The sequence below is a fragment of the Dermacentor albipictus genome, chromosome 1 (genome assembly GCF_038994185.2).
Source record: "Dermacentor albipictus isolate Rhodes 1998 colony chromosome 1, USDA_Dalb.pri_finalv2, whole genome shotgun sequence".
Lineage (NCBI taxonomy): Eukaryota > Metazoa > Arthropoda > Arachnida > Ixodida > Ixodidae > Dermacentor > Dermacentor albipictus.
In genome coordinates this window covers 315087960-315105782 of record NC_091821.1, presented here as the reverse complement: position 1 = coordinate 315105782, position 17823 = coordinate 315087960, and the positions used below count along the sequence as shown (strand labels likewise).

General features: G+C 43.5%; 2 protein-coding genes across 5 annotated transcripts in view; one reads left to right on the top strand and one right to left on the bottom strand.

The window, feature by feature from the left end:
- LOC135904493 (transport and Golgi organization protein 2 homolog) overlaps nucleotides 1–17823 on the bottom strand; it is a 183493-nt gene that overhangs the window by 80853 nt on the left and 84817 nt on the right. The gene's annotated exons all lie outside the window — the stretch shown is intronic.
- Nucleotides 1599–17823, top strand: part of by (focal adhesion protein tensin) — a 354735-nt gene continuing 338510 nt past the window's right edge. For all 3 annotated transcript variants that reach the window (XM_065435184.1, XM_065435202.1, XM_065435175.1), the window contains exon 1: nucleotides 1599–1793. In XM_065435184.1, the coding sequence (XP_065291256.1) occupies nucleotides 1614–1793 (180 nt within the window). In that variant the 5' untranslated portion in view covers nucleotides 1599–1613. The remainder of the gene's footprint in view (nucleotides 1794–17823) is intronic.

Here is a 17823-nt window from a genome sequence, read left to right as displayed (position 1 = left end):
AATACAACATTCTTGATGTTCATAAAGGTGTAGCAAACCGCAATACTAAACAGTGGACTTTTGTAGTATGATGATGAAGATTACGGCTATAGCATTTTGCTGTCTTATAGTAACGTTGTTCCGTGAAGCCAGTAGCAGCAACGTTTGAATCTTCCTATTGTTAATATGCATTGTATCCTTCAGCGAGATAGAGAAGCCTCATTACCCATGTTGCCAATCTTTCCTACAAACATTAAACAGAAAAAAAGAGTTAAGTTTAACCAGTGACGAAACCTTACTTGCATCGTTTACGCGTAAGTACGCCATTGTAAAGCGACTGTAAGGTATAATTACGTCAGATTATATTTTTGCACAATTCGCTGATGTGCAGGAAGCAGAAAGAAAAAAGAAATAATTATATCTATGTTGCCTTATAAAGGCAGGGTTATGAAATAGTGCTGTCTTTCACGCTACACGCATCTTTGCTGCATTTAGTTGTTTGCCTACCCGCCGCATTATTTGGCATATAACGACTCTATTCTAATGAACCAAGTGGCGAAAGATATGTTTTTGATAGTGTGAATAAATAATATTTTTAAAGGTAAGAACGGGGAGGGCACCAAGTTCACTACAGTCGACTCCGTTAATTAGACCCTTGCTGTACCTTAGGATTTCAAATCATCCGAAAGGTCGAATTAAGAAATTGTGGCAAAATGAGTGAATATATATATTTTTTATTGGTTGAAGCAGTCTGTAATGTCGTCTTGCTTCTTCCTCTTGAAGGGCGAATCAACCAGCATGCGGCGAAGAGCGATGATACGGTTAAGCGTTTTCCCAGCGTCGGACTGTCTCGTTGCTGACAGTACCGTCGTCGGTGAGTGGTGCATGAACTTCAACAGCTTTTGTCGGCGCCAACAAAATTCTCAAAAGAGACGAAACAAGTAACGCCGTCTCCGTAATTGCTTGTGTTTTCAAGGTTTTAGTAAGTGCTACGCGCATGACGGGGTGCCGGTAGGAGTCAGGGTCAGGGTCAAGGTAGCGGCGTGCTTTCGCGTTTAAACTAGACGCGTCTTTCTTCCATAACATTATATGGTTTCCTACCCGGACTTTTCAATGGGTTCGAATTAAGCGAGATGCCGAATTAACCAAGGTCGAATTAACGGGACCCAACTTATATTGTAACGAGGAGAGTCTGATCTTTAAAACGTAATTTATTATTGACGACGTTACGTATAATCTGTGAGTACGCATCACCCTTTTACTGCCGGCGCAGACCAATCTCATCCGCGCGGTTCCAGTACACGGCCTCGTCTGCTCGTTGAAACCCTTCGATATCGGACGCCCTTCGCGGCATGGGTGTTTTGCTTTCGCCGCCGACCGGAGCTCCGGCTCGTGTCGTTGCAGCTCATCGCGGGTTTTAAGCACCGCGGCTACGCGCCGAGCGGCGCCTGGTCGTCGCAAAACAGCGGCGCTTCTCAGCTGCTGCGCGCGCGGCCCGCCAATTTTTTTCCATTATTGTGGCGCCGCGCACAACCGCCAAATAGCGTCGCGATGCCTTTACCCGCAGCTTGCCACTGCGGCGAATACCGCCTCGGCTGACGTTGAGCGTGGCGAAAGCGCCGATTGGTCCCTTCATGCTGTCCGGCGACAGATTCGCGTCCTTCCTGTGCCCGGACTGCACTGTGAAGTTTACAACGCTGTCGGACTTGCAGGCGCACTGGCTACGCGAACATCACCGGTGTCAGCGGCAGCAGCAGACGACGCAGCCGCTGCAGACGACTTCGGCGCCGGCGGAGCGCAGCGGCTGCGGTCATGTGAGTGTATAGCGTTGCTTCGTTGCGCTCGAATTCGTTCGACATGAGCGAATGACAGCCTGAAATTTCTTATTTGATGTCTGTGAAAGTGGTGGAACCGTGCTGAAACATATAAGCAAAAAGGCTCAAGATGACATAAAAATATTTTATTTCGTAAGCAAGAAATAATGTCACGTGTGCCGCTTTAGATCGATAATTTAGCTTCTCATGCAATCAAGTTTAAAATAAATAAATAAATAAATGAACAAAAACTGCCGTTTAAAAAACTAATTTCTCCTGAATACTAAAAAGCGTGTGTGATGTCAGGTATTATTATTATTATTATTATTATTATTATTATTATTATTATTATTATTATTATTATTATTATTATTATTATTATTATTATTATTATTATTATTATTATAAGCCACGACCAAAGTCATGACTCTCACACGCAAAACAGCAAGCATTTCTTTGTCTTATTCTGTAGATTCTGTATCATCGTGTAAGGTCTGTGAGATCAAAGATTTCGGTGTAATTTTTGATACAATCTTTCGCTTTACAGCTAGCACTAAACGCGTTGCAACGAGGGGTATGCGCTCTCTTGGCTCTGTTTGCAGACTCTCGAGCGAATTAAATTATCCTACACAATTGCGCAAGTTGTACACAACAACCTGTCTTCCTCAACTCATATATGCGTTGGTCGTCTGGAATGGCACTTCTAGATCTAAGAGTGACGTTATAGATCGGCATCAGAAAACGTTTGTGTTTATTTATTTATTTATTTATTTATTTATTTATTTATTTATTTATTTATTTATTTATTTATTTATTTATTACACCTCAAAGGCCGCAGTTGAGGTATTTTATGAGGGATGGGCTTTATTTACAGTATAAGTGTGATTGCAGTGCCGCCTTGAATTAGTGTGGATCGGAGTGTTGCACTGCACTTGTAGGTGGATCGTACCGGTTACGCAGGGTCGTCAGAGAAAGGGAGTGAACATGAGTGGCATTTTGCGCTGGGGAATGGTAAAACACTCGGATGGTTTGCGTGGCTGGACAGGCGATGAACTGGTCAGGTAGCTGGTACGTCGAAGGCAGCGTTATAAAATTTGGGGTAAATACATGTCCTAGATATGTGACGTCGCAATTCAAGGTTGGTAATGTGACCACGTGCCTTAAACTCGAGAACGCTGAAAAAAATACACAGAGTAAACAAAACGAGGTGCATTCTATCATACATCATCATCGCTTTGCTAATACGCACACTGGACCTTGTTCTAGCATCATTGAATGATTGTCATTTCCCTTACTTCGCTGCCGACGTAATTGCGCTGACCTTCTGATTCATTTCAAGCTCCTTCGCAGTATCCTCACTTGCCCCGAACTACTCAGTTGTATCGTGTTTCGTATTCCGCGCAAGATCACCAGAGAACGTGGACGTTTCCATGTGCCTGCCTGTCATAACTAACTCTCAACCGTCCACAGAATACAGTTTTTACAATGCCTATTTTCATGATCTTGATATTCTTCATAACTCGCTGTCCTCGTTCTTCTCTTAACTTTGCGCCTGTTGTGTCATAGTTTCACATATTGTTCAACTCCCATTCTCCTCCTTTTTCTTTTATATTCATTCACCTTGTGCCTTGCTGTAAGTAAACAATTCTTTTCAATATTGTTCTGCGCCAGCACTCAGACCTCATGGCTGTTCCTGGGCACGGTAAATAAATAAATAAATAAATATTAATAATACTAATACTAATACTAATACTACTACTACTAATAATAATAATAAAATAATAATAATGTCGCGAACACAGATATTATGCTATGTCAAAATCTGTATTCGCGAAATTATTATTTTGCGCGCGTGTGTTGGTGTGTGAGCGTGAACTGTTTTTACTGTGCATTGTTTTGCCGAGTGCTCCAGCACCAAGACCTTCGAGATTGTTCGTGGGCACTTTAATTAACATAATTCATTTATTGATTGATTGTTTGATTGGGTGGTTGATTGATTGATTCATTCATTCATTGATCGATTCATTGTTGAGAATACTTCTAAAAACAATTTTAGCTGCAGAACCGACCAAAAAACGCCCAAAAAACGCCACTCTAAATAAATCAGGGCGCGCCTGCCCCTTGTTTCAGTGATATTCTTTTTTCATCTTCCTCTTTCTTAAATATTATTTTAGGCCCCGAAATTGAGGAACATCATCAACATCATCAGCCTATTTGAGGATATTAACACCTTAAACACACCGGAAGTATTCAAACGTACACTACCGCGTTAAATGTACCAGAACTTTATCGTGCACTCTTCTCCTGTGATTTCCTGCGGCTGCCAAAGAGTGTGACTCCAGAATGAGCAATGCTGACAGCGTAACGGAAATGATAAAGCGAACCTTTTCGTCCACCTCGCGCAACGAAACATGAGAACGCGGGCAGCCATGACGGAGTGCAGCTGGCAAACGTCTTTTTACGTCATTCGTATTCCATTTAGCAACGGACCTACATGCTTCCTCAGCTAATATGTGCTCCAGTTTTTTTTTTTTTTTTTACTACCAATGGTAACTCGTCGCAAAGCCTGTTCTTCTGTAACTGGACTGCCTTTGTCAGAGGATCTTGGCGAACACAGATTCCTTTATTGACATGTTGGCACCGAACTGATGCCTGAATTGAATGCACTTTGTTCATTTCCAGCCCTGACTAGTTTCAGTTTTCTTGCCCCATTTGATTTAATTACCTTATACGTACGTAGACTGTGGTATAAAAGCTACAAACAGGGATAAGGTGCTTCAACAGCCTTGCTGAGGCACCTTATCCATTTTCGTCACCTTTATGCCACAGTCCGCCCCCTTCTTCATTTTGGATTTACATGCGTAGTGTATGGTCATTTCTTTCGTAGATCTGCTGAACCGCTAGAAAATCGCAGGATACTCCGTTTAAATATGCTTATACGCTCCATGTCCACTATTTCGATGTGATTATATGCGATGATATAGAATGAAGCCGGTATTGTTCTGTGTGATCTTTTATTTTGTAAAAGGAATGTGAGAATTGTTTTATCCCGCCCCTGTTTCTTTTTTTCTCTTTTCTTTTTCTTCTTTGTGTGTGTGTTTGTTGTTGTTGTTGTTGTTGTTGTTGTTGTTAATAGGGGTAGTAAAGCTTTCGTTCTTGACACCTTGCTTTCTACTTCCCTGCTCACGTAAATAACAACGAAGCTTGCTGCAAAAGAAGATTACCCAAGGATGGACAACTTCCCAATGATATTCAGCATGTTGGTTCTGTGCAGATTGTTATCACATTGGGAACAAGGTGTATTTTTTGTTCAATTAGACGTGAAATCCGATATTTTGCGCGAAAATTGTATTTATGTATTTTTTGTCTGCTCCAGTTTCACGCGAAATTAACCAAAGAAACGCGTCGTTCTCATCTGTTGAGGGGAAAATAGTTGCTTCAAAACGACTAGTGCCTTTTATTCTATAGTATAGAACTACTCGAGACAAGGGCTAACGGTCGACAAACACAGGAGATTATTTCAAAAAATATTTCAAATATAAACATCGGCACGGAATATTCAGCTTCAAGCTATAGTGCTTAGGTTCATCGTTCGTACAGTATTTGCCTCATTTGGTTGTTTACTAGACGACGCGGTGGAATACCAAATACATCCCCCTTCCGGTATACTTTGCTACAACCAGCGGAATTTGGCGTAACTGTTTATAATTAAGTAAGGCGTGGGTATGGGTGGATTGGCAATCCGTGATCAATGCTACAGCGCATAAATAAATATGACACGTATTGTATTTTCCTGCGTTGCGGCGTTTAAGATACTATAGTGCTAACAGCGCACATTAACAGTGCAGATCGTACAACACGGCGCGTGAAGGCATAATGTGACAGCGAGAACTGTGTGACCAATGTGAACTCAGTGATTGGGTGCTCAAGCAATCGCTCATTTCACTCATGTAAACAAAATGCCGATCATCGCGCCCTGGAAGCTTTTCCAGAAATGTGCTCGATACATGTGCTTTTCGCTTTTATCGTCGCGGATATTGTGATCGCCATCTAATACGTGCTCCTCTTAGAGGGCTGCTCGTTCCATTACTTGCACTCACTACACCCGTCCATTCAAGTGCCTATCATTTTTCCTTGACCAGGGCACAGAAAGCTTTCTCTCTGGTCCCTTTTGGCCGCGGTCCAAGAGCTTCCTTCCCGTAGCAGCGCTCCCGTTCCACTGGAATTGGTCTCTTTCTGCGTAATTCGTTGTTTCTTTCGGCCCCGCTAGTCCCCTGCGCACCGAATAGCTTATATTGCCTGGTGACTTCGGCTCCCAACATAACCGTGCAGCACTTGGAAAGCTGGAGCCGACGTGAGCCAGACAGGGGAACGGGAATAACCGGCGCGCGGTGTTCCTATATCGGCAAGTGCAGTGCTTGTCAGATTTAGAGAGAACGCCTAACATTATCGTGGAGCTGATTGCCGTAGCTGTAACCCTTCAACCAAGTCTTTCAACGTAGCTTTCTTTTAAGAAAATAGTGTTGCGTGATACCACTTTTGTTTGGGAAAGCAGCGGTAACGTAAAAGGTAATTTAGCTTGGACGTTAATCAGATGTTGCTTTAAGACATGCCCAAAACGTTTTCACAAGTAGTAAATATTTAGGAAACGCGCAAGCGGGAGCACACCGAGATATCCACGAAACCAACAGTACCCCGTGGAAATTCATTGCAGTTTCTGTGCAGTGAACTATAACAGACTCTTCCTCCTTACGCGAAAAAATTTGCAACGCCATGCGAGGCCCTATAGATTCGTCTGCATCAAACCAACACAACACGCACACAATGTGTATCGGCGCCACTGCAGTGAATTTTCTGAAGTAGTGGACCTAAATTATATAGCGGACGCTGTCGGTTTCGGAGGAGTACAAAATGCCCCAAGCCGAGCCCGCGTTCTGTGTATGCGCAGTGCCGCCGAGGCTATTTTTTTGGAAACGCTAACCCTGTGTTTCTATCCATAGAGAGCTATGGGAAGTCAGTAGAAAAGCAAAACACACACACACACACACACACACACACACACACACACACACACACACACACACACACACACACACACACACACACACACACACACACACACACACACACACACGCACGCACGCACGCACGCGCACATACACACACACACGCACGCACGTTTATATATATATATATATATATATATATATATATATATATATATATATATATATATATATATATATATATATATATATATATATATATATATATATATATATATATATATATATATATATATATATATATATGTAACGGCTGTGACGCAGGGCTTCCCGAGGAAAGGATCCTAAGGTTTAGGCCAAGAAAAAGAATTGCGCACCATCATTCTCCACCCTCCAACTCTGTTTAGCTTTTTGCCATTGCAAACAACAATCTTCGGCAGATATGTTTTGTTTGTGGCGAAACCTCACTCCTCTATCGTGATCGAGTGAGCTGACCGCGAGCGCAAGCTGATTCCCTCATGTCGTCCTGTAGAGTACGTCGTTAATGTCGCCTATGCTAACGGTACGTATAGCTCGGCGTATTCGCGACGTCACCTTTTGGGCGCGACAGTGGCAGCCTGAGCCCGCCTCGGCATGCAGCACGGATTTAATGCGACGATGCATAGAACTGCTCGTTGTGCCCGTGGCGGAAGAGCAGAACAGACACACTGCGCCATTGGATGGATCGAAAAATGAAGAAGGGAAAATAACATAGAAAATTGGGGCACGTGGAAGCAGACGACAAGGAGGAGTTTTCTTCATCTGTCGCCGCAGCTGCTGTGCAACTTTGTTTATTTTCATGCAATGACAGATGTGCCGGTGGCAGTTGTAAAGTGCGCGTGACCACGATGCATGCGTAATCTAAGCGCTAAAATAAGCGATTCCACTTCCTCGCGTTGTCCGTACTCTTCACTATTGTTCTTTCGTAGCATTATCTAAACGCCTTCTTGCCCTATTTCGACGATTACTCAACCCCGTGACACAGTCTGTGCATATGTTTTGCATTATGAACAAGGACGATGCCTCTTTAAACTTCTTTGCTAACACATCCGACCGGTAGAAAACTTACGGTGCGATCCGGGTAACTGAACAGTTCACTATGTCACTGCTATTATGAACAAGAGGCTATAGGGTTAAATAAGGAACATGTGCTTCTTTGAACGGCATTCTAACGTAACAACTTCACTCCAGCGCTCTTTTTTAAGAACTACAGGGTCTCGGGCGCACAATTATTTTTCAACTAATTCAAATTAAATATTTCTGTTACACTGTACACAGCGTTTCTGTGCTCCTTACATAAATAACAAACTTCAATGTAATGGGGTTACGAATAACGTTATGGAGTTCTTACATCCCTGGTCTCATGAAATGTATTTTCCTTCATTCCAGCAGGAACGAAAATCATGTATTTATTTCTCCAAGTTTGAAACGAAACCGACTGCCGCCGTAAATTATTTTATTTTGTTCCGCCGCTAGTCTCAACGGGTGACTTCAATCGAGTATCCATTGATCTCAAAATGTATATCATTGTAGTCCGAACGGCTTCGTTGAATTTCCATTGAATCGCTTTGCTTTCCAAGCTGCTTTCGTTGCGCCTTCACTCAGGTCCCTCTCTCCACCTGCACCCCCTTCTATACTCAGCACAATTAGATGAATGAGTATTTTCGTGCTCAAAAATGTGACTTCAGCTCGTGGAATAGTCCGGACTGGCGTTTGTCGCTTCGAGGGCCGTAGTTGCCGCTTTTGTGTCAATTGTTTTGCTTCTCCTCGAAAATAGCTAAGACCTTAGATATTGGGTTGGCTGTGAACAATTCCTAGTGCCTGTTTGAGGGCGCTACTTTCTCGTGCGGGGGAGTGATTAGTCATATGGCATCTTTCTTATTCCGCGCGTGCGCAAATTCACCGTGTCTTTTTCTTCCTTTTCTTCTCATCTTTCTACTGCTCCTTTCCCGTCCCCCAGCGTAGGGTAGCCAACCATACGCTCATCTGGTTAACATCCCTGCCTTCTCTCTCTCTCTTCCCTTCTCACTTCTTATTCCGCGAATTTTCTTTCTCTGCCGACAAAAGATATAAGCAGACAATTATTGTCTTGCTGAAAACCGTCGTAATTCGATGTTTCCTATAATTTTCTGCAACTTATTTATTGATAAGTGTAATTAGAATTGTAATTGACGAGTTAGGTAATCAATCATAATTAAGTAGCTGATGGTAAGCCACTAAAATATTACTGGCGGGTGCTCAACTCGACTGTGAAAATCTACGTGGCCCTGTTTGCGTAAAATTATGAACCTTTGTATAATAGTTGGAACACCCTCTACATCGACTCAACGGAGATCAGCACAACTAAAGAATATGTTCCTACGCGCATACAGTAGAATTGTTCACGCACCATCGCTTTCTTTAGTTGATATATGATATAAGGAGATGTTGGCGCATAATTTCAGGCGCCGGCTACTCCTTAGCTCTTGAATGGGTCTAGCCTACAACATACAGGGTTCAAGATTATATATCATATAAATGTTTCATACAAGCACCATAACTTGTCAAGCAACGTTTTCACAGTAACACTATGACCTAAGAAATACATGGCACATGCAATATACAAGTTAAATGACTCCACAGTTCCGTAGAAGAAAGTCTCAAATATACAAATGATATTTTTGCCTAATAATGCAGTCTCTAGTCAGCGGGTGGTGCATACATCGTGTAAATGCAGTAACACATATAGTCACAACAGAACAGTCAACATTACATAATCCACAAAAACATACATATATACAGCGACATTGAGATGAAAGGAACATTAAAAGCGTTAATAACGGTCAACAATGCCGCTGTCTTCGAGAAAAGTTTTTAATGCTTTTAAAGCACTCTTCGGCAAAACCGTTGTTGGCCAAGGACCAAAAAGTTTCTTTAAACTAAAAGGTCTGCGGTGTAGTGTAATTAAGGTTGATTTAAGTCGGCGTCTTGGTGTGTCGTGATGTGGACAACCTAGAAGGAGGTGATGTATACCTTCATCTACAAATCCACAATCACATTCAGTGGCTTCCGCACAGCCATTGTTATCTAATAAATGTTTTGTGTAAGCAGTGCATAAGCCTTAATCGATGAATAAGGGTTTCCATATTTCTGTCTAATGACAATGAAAATTTGAATTGAATAAACGAATCAATATGATACAAGACCGAGCCTTTAGAATTCTGGTCAAACCACGTATTTCTACACATATTGGAAGACGTTGCGCTTATAATGCAGCGTAATTAATTCTTTGATATTGGGAGCGGAACCACATCAACCTTGAGGTGTGCTTGTCGTGCTGCTTCATTGGCTGCTGTGTTGCAAGGAATGTTACAATGCCCTGGTATTCACTGGAATGCTATTTCATGCTTCGCTTGGCTTGCCTTCGTGAGGTCTTTAAGTGTTTAGTATGTTATACTATCACTGACTGTTTTTCCTTTTGTGCTGCAGAGTGATGTTAGAGCCGCCTGTTAATCGTTGAAATTTACCCATTTTTGGGCCATCTATTACTGACGTTATAAATTTTATCGCACATGGGATTGCGAATAGTTCAGCCGAAGTGGACGAAGTCGCACGAGATAAATTATTCTTGTTTATTGAGGTGCTGTATAATGACTGCTGAAGTTGAAGAGGTTGCTGTACTGGAGCCATCTGTATAGACGTGTCTGTATCCTGAATACCGCATATATCTGTGGTAAAGCGCTAGTTGTCGAGCAGCTTGAATGAACGTACATGTATCTTTTTCCTAATATTCCGTCTACTGACAACTCGATTTTTCGAAGTGTAAGCAGCCATGGAGTGTATGCGACTTCTGAGTCCCAAAATTAATTTCTTGGCAATATATGAAGATTTTATCGAATTTCTGTATGAACATAATTTACTTCTATCTCGTTTCATTATGCATAGAGCCAATGGGTGGTTTTTATGCTGTGTTTGTAGACGAAGATAATGGCGGAATGTTTTTGTGGTTCCTAGACATATGCGTATTCCTCTAGCTAAAAGGCTTTGATGTTGCGCTTGTGACATGTGGGAAAGTCCACCGCTTAACCCAAACAGACAATCCACGGAGCGACTGCGGAGAGCGTCGCTTGCTCACGCGCCCTTTCATTTTTGCGATACTGTAGCACACATGGATTGTTCGCAAATGTAGTATCGCCTTTTGAGGAAATTAATAACAGGTATGGCCAGTTGTAGAAATAAAAATTGTGCGGACATCACTTCGTGGACGCGAAACATCTCGACGGCTTCCATCGCGTTTTCAATACCGAGACGCTGTTGGTCTCGCGCTGCATATAGATTTGCAAGTACGGGTTAATGTACCGAAAAGTACGGAACGTAATGCTTGACGTTTGACGCGTCTGCTCGCATTGGAGAGGCATGACCAACTGCACTTCCGGTCGAGACCTTGGCGAGTGTCCTTTATATAGGGTCGCGGTGATCTACACGAACGCCGTTCGTGCCGCATATGTTAACGAGCTCTACTACTCGAATGCTTATTCTCCATATACAACATCACAACTGTTCTTCGTGCTTCTCCGCATATGATGTGTGTGAAAGCAGACCCCCCGCCATGTCTACTCGGCGTAACACCGATGCCGAACCCGGAGAATGGGGCAAGGATGCGAGGCCCACATGCCACACCCGAGTGACTGTATAGTGCGATGCCATAATCAAGATTGGCCCAAGAACTCCTTTTATTGCACTGCGTCCAGGATCGACGGGTGTTTCGAAACACGTTAAAAAACCCCGCGACGGCGAATATCGTGCACTGGTGTCAGGTTCGGCCAACCTATAGTCACCACTTTTGATTGCACGCTCTTTGTGATTAGCCCAGTCTTGACCCGGTATCGACCCAGCTTTCCCTTAACCTGTCTCCGGCATCGCCGCACTTTACTCGGCGATACAGACGACAACGGCAGGCCAAATCCCGGGAAGGTATGGGTAAAGAGAGCTTCGGTTTAGGACAGTGTTTCGTACGGTAGCAGCGTCCCCAGTTGGGCGATGTGTTTCCCAGCAGACCTTCCCATCGTCTCGTTTGAGTCGATCGTACGTAGAGTCTCTACGTTTCCCTCGCGACGTTATACTGCGGGGTCGCCTTACGCTCGGTCTGCAAACCGGATGGTCAGCGCCGCGCGGCGATTGATATGAGCGGCGCAGCGTTTGGGCAGCTCTGGCACGCCCACCAATTTTGTCCGTGCGCGGACGCTCCGTTGAGGGTTTTACTCTTCCGCCCCACGTACGGAGTACGTGATCTGCAATCCCTGTCCAAAATTTGAACCGCGGAACGGTGTACGCTGTACAAAGTTCGGAGGTTAAGGAGTTTAGGTTAAGGTTAAGGAGTTAAAAAGTCTGCCACCGAATTTCGGCGCGAAATTCTGACTCTGATCCCAACATAGTTGCGGTTTGCCACAGCAGGGCTAAACGCGATGTAGTCCTTGATAAGGCCAGGTAGCACAAGCTCACTACAAATCAGACTGCTGACCAGTCTGTCTACATAAATGAGCACCTCTGCCCCCAGCTCAAGAAGCTACTAGGCATGGTCATTGCTAGGAAAAAAGATGTAAACTAGCGTTTCGCACAGGCTAAGAATGGCAAGATTTTCGCACGTCAGACATACATATCACCTGTCCAGCGTATTTCGTGTGAATCAGACTTGGAAAAAATGCAACGTGCCAAACGTTGCATTTTATCTTATCTTTTCTTTGTTTATCTTATCTTTTGTTTATAAATGCACACACCCGGTGACATTGTAGTGCCGCATGACTGAAACTACTTTAAGTTCTTGCACTTGAATACGCAATCTGCAAAGAACAAATGTGATGAGCTTTTCATGTTTTAAGCAAATTTTCTTTTCAGTTTAACGTGATCATGCTAGCTGAGACTTGGTACAAGCAGGAGAGTGACGTACTTCACCTACATGGATATCAGTCTTTTTTCATAAACATGCGTTTTCTGCACCTTGATCCTTTTCTGCATCTTGAGTTTTCTTGCACCTTGATCCCTAAGTTCTCTACTATAACGCCAGATTATGAACTTTTAAGCTTGCAGTACAAAAAAATACGTTTTTGTGGTTGTGTGTCGCCCACCTGATGGAAAGATCGATAACCTTATTTATTTCTTTGAAAGGATTCTCAGTTTCGGATGTCTAAACGACATGAACCTTTTCGTGGGCGGGGATTTCCATGTTAATCTTTTACAAACTACTTCGCATTCCCAAGAACTACAACTACTCTTCAGCTCCTTTTATTGCAGGAATGATATTACAGAACCTACGCGTGTAAGCCATACATCTGAAACACTACTCGGTCTATTCATCACAAACTGTTCTGAAGTTGCCAACAAATCGGGAGTGATTGTTGCTAATATGAGCGATCATTTGCCGGTATACATGTTCCGTCAGTTTCACCTGGCTTCAAAACCAGTGCGTCAGTCTCAGTCATTTCTTTTCCAGGAAATTAATTGCAAACCACAAAGCCCTCCCCCTCAAAAACTTACTAGCCAGTCTCAGTACTGCCTGTCCTATCCAAGGGACTAGAAAAAGTTATTTGTAGAAGATTAAAGTCATTTTGTGATAAACATTCCATCATATCGAATAAGCAATTTGGGTTCCGTACGGGAATGTCAACTGAATTGGCTCTGCTAACCCAAAAAAAGTTCATTTTAAATGGTTTTGAATATAAGTAACTAACGCTAGGAATTTTTGTGGACTACTCTAAAGCATTTGATAAGCTAAATCATCAGACTTTGCTTACTAAACTAGATCATTGTGGGTTTCGGGCATTTCTCTGAAGCTTTTACAATCTTATCTTAACCAAAGAAAACAACTCGTTTCAATTTCATCAGAACACTCACGTCTCCAGGAAAAACACAGGGCGTTGCCCAGGGAAATATACTAGGGCCAGTAGTGTTTCATATATATGTTAACGACATTATCAACATTAACGACATTATCAACATCAACGCGCATTTCGCTCTGCTCGCTGGTCGCCCCCACCGGCGCCTCGTCGTGAGCACCACACACCGAGCCCTCTCTGCCCTTTTGCTCGAGCCGCGTCGCGTTGACAATGATCGAGCAGGCCAGTGCACGCAGTCGCGTTCCCGGCGCTCTTTGTTTTCCTCTCTTGGTTCCTTCCGCGCAGGGGTGTTTTCAAGTGGGTCAGTGCATTTCTTCTCATTATTTCAACGACTCCAGGCCTCGTGGCGCCTGCATTGCACGTGTTTCTTTGCTTTCGGGCACGTATGTTCCTCACTTCCCTCAACGCAGTTAGTTTATTCTTTTTTCAGCCCGTATTTTTACATCCAAAATATGTGTGCTGGTGCGTTCTTTACACTTTCGCCGGACGGGCTTAGTTGTATACATGTCAAGATGCCGTAAAATAACGCTTTCAAATTTTAAAGTGGCACAGGTAGGACAACTTGGGCATTAGGACATGATCTTATAGCAACGATGCATGTCGGGTGCTGGTACGTTGACAAAAAGCGTAAAGAACACTAATGATTATCCTAGTAGCGGTTTATGCATGCTTTTTTGAACTGAAAACTGTGGGCTTTATTGTAGAATGAATTCTCCTTATAGTAAACCAGTTCCAACTGTGGGAGGTTGGTCGAGTCCTTGCAGCGTCCATTTCTATACAAACATATGCAGGTCAAGGCCTTGATGAAGACAAGTCCTCTTTTGAAACACTGGTACGGGTGTGCGAATATCGTAAACTTTTCAAAAACGAATCGAATAGTATCTCATTGTGTTCGGTCCTCCAATCGATTAGTTGATATTCATCAATGCGAATAATTTTCGAATACTTTTCGAATATTTCGGAACATCAACTGCGCCCAAATAAACATCAGATTGGAACAAAAGTATGGTAAACAATGACCCCGCGGGCATAAAAAAGGACAACTTGAGAAGTCGAACAGGCTATGCCTCCTAGGCAGCCGTTCTTTACAGGCTGCACAGCGTTCATACGCACCCTTTGGAGAGCCCTATGCATGCGAATAAAGTGTCCTTCTAATGCTCCATTTGTGCTTTTAATTAACGACGCTTCATAATGTACTACGTAATGACAGAAAACTGGTAAGTTTAATACTGGGGTATGAACATCGTTTTATATTAACATTGAAAATGCTGGTTCGTTATTCGAAAAGTGTTCGAAAAATATTGGATTCGATTCTATTCGCTTCTGGCACTATTCGATTCGGTCTCGAACATCACTGTTCGCACGCCCCTAAACACTGGCATAGGTCGCAGGATTTGTTGCCGCCACCTGCCTTTTCACATACCGATCCGTCCTTTACTTCACATCACTTAGGATCTCCAAAGCGGTTTTTCGATGGCCGTCCGACTTTCAGTTACGCCGTCGTCATCGTCATGCCGTCAAGCCATATCCACACTTTCATACTAATCACATGGCGAAGATAGAAGTTTGGCCGTCACTGCCAACGATAACAGGATACATACTCTTAGGTAATGTACAATTGGCGTCGCAGCGCACGAAAAGCTGAGCTATTTAAATAGCAAGAATCGTTTCATGCGCCGCGCAGACTCGGAGATTAGTAGCGTCTGTGCATGTATTTCGCATCAAGCGATACTGTAGCGCATGGAGATGGCATTCTCTGCATCACAAAGAAGTCGGTCTTGAAAAGATGGTGGGGTACGCTGTGAGTGCGTTGCCGCAGAAAACGGCTTCAGGACAGAAGGAATTGCTCAAATCTACTGATTTATTCTCATTTTCTTTAATGCACGGAAGCAAGAGTACGTGTAGGCAGACTGTATGATCTATTCTTTCCTTGTCTGATACTTCGTGGACAATACAGTGACTGTACTGGCAGCTCGCTTAAAATCGCGAGCTCGCGTCCTCACTACCTTATCTTTCTCTGCTCATCTCTCTCTCTCCCCCTCCCCCAATGAAGCAAGGAGAAGTGTGTGGCGGGTGCCGTATATTTACGTATCATCATCGCCTCTTAGAAAAGCAATGCTAGCAAAAAGAAAAAGAAAGCTACTTGAGTGAGATTACTGTGCTATCTATGCAGCACCTATTCTAAGAAATATAGAATGCAGCCGTCGCTGGAAATGATATCCAACTAGAGTTGGCACGCGCCGCGTTAGTCGAGTGGCTAGGACTTTGCTCTGCTTAGCGCAAGGTTGCGGGTTCGATCACGGCGCGGCGGCCACATTTAAGCGAAGGTAAAATTGAAGAAACGCTCGTGCACTTAGATTCAGGTGCGCATACTTAAAGAATTTCAGGTGGTCAAAATTATTCCGGGGTCTCCCACTACGGCATGCCTCATAATCAGGTCGTGGTTTTGGCACGAGAAACCCCAGAAGTGGACATTATTTTTTTTAACTTGAGCTGGGACCACACCTATACCCGTTATGGCCTTTGATGACTCTACATTATACGAAGGGGAGGAGGGAGGGGGGGGGAGCAGGGCTCGGTACTCGCTCGACTGCGTCGTCTTAGCTGGTGCACGGCTCCCACCATGTACGCCACGCGCTATTGCAAAGCAACTGGCGGCCGCGGGGTACGTGTCGCACCACAACCAGAAGCGCCCGCTCCTAACGAGACTCCGCTCCGATTAATAACCGGGCCGCGCATGGTATTGGCGCCGCGGCGCCTATTTTGAGCCACGCGCGCGCATGCCGGGAAGGGACGCCGAGAAGCTCGCCTGGCGCGTCCTTCTTGTTCTTCTTGCTCGCTGCGGCTTGCAAGTGGCGCCCGGCAACGAGCACGTTGCAGCGCCGCGAAGGAGAGGCGAGATGAGTTAAAATTACGCGCTTCCGAGTCGAATATATGCAACCGAAACCACCTGAAACCGTGCAAAGTTGCTCGTCTCGTGTCTGCAGCTGAAATTGCCAAACTTAGAAATACTTGCTCGAAGAACAGAACAATAAAAGAAGTGATGCAAAACACACGCCCACCCACAATTCGTATGCAAGTAGTACCTAGAGGTGCCCTGCGCTGACACTTGGAAAAGCTGCGTAGCGTAAGTTAGGCAAACCTTTAGTTGCGTGGTTTTGAGCGAGGCCTTTGTCACGTAAGCGAGAAGGAAAATCGGGTCACATACTTGGAACCAGAGTCGTGTTTCAGTGAGTTACTAAGGGGTAATACATAAACAAAGATACAGAAGGAGGTTACGGAGCACGATGCTGTAAGGAGATCTCCTGTCAGGTAGTGGCATTACTAATTAAGCAGCCTGGTGGAGAATAGGAAAGAAGACAAAGAAACAATTATGCACAAAAATTACCAGAAAATAGTACTCATAAAATAATACCGATAATACAAGAATACTAACACAAATATTATAAACTATAGAAAAAAGAATAACTTATACCCCAACAGGAGCCTTTAAGGATCAATAGATGATGATGATGATGATGATGATGATGATGATGATGGAAATTAACAAGCAGTAGTACAGAAATTCGCATTGGTCAACTGCTGAATGAAGTCACATATAAGGGTCTCTGCCGGGTTGCATGCAATAGTTTCTTATGCTCCGGAACGGCATATCATAAACGTAGTTCTGGAGGAGTTCATTTCAAAAACTTACACCCGCACCATACTGATATTCTACTTAAGACGGTGTTCAGTCTGGTTCTAAGGGAACTAAGCGAACGGTCAACTGCAAGTACACAATATTGCCACCAGCGTAAATGAATTGCTCAGAATGGATCACCCAATTATGTAACGTAAATAAAACATAACGGAGCATCGATAATTGACCCTAGTGCACCTTTCTGAATGGGTCAGTAATCTGATAGTGTTGGATTAATTCAAGTGATGCTTGCTGCCTAATATATATATTTAATTAGAGCCAATGTAGATCCAAAAACAGCGTTGGAAATAAGTCTATCAAAATAATGCTATCAGTTACGATGTCAAATGATTTCCCTAAGTCAATGAATACAGCACTAGCATAATCCTCTGTATGTGTCGATGCCTTATTTGATTTTGTCAGTAAATTAGGTT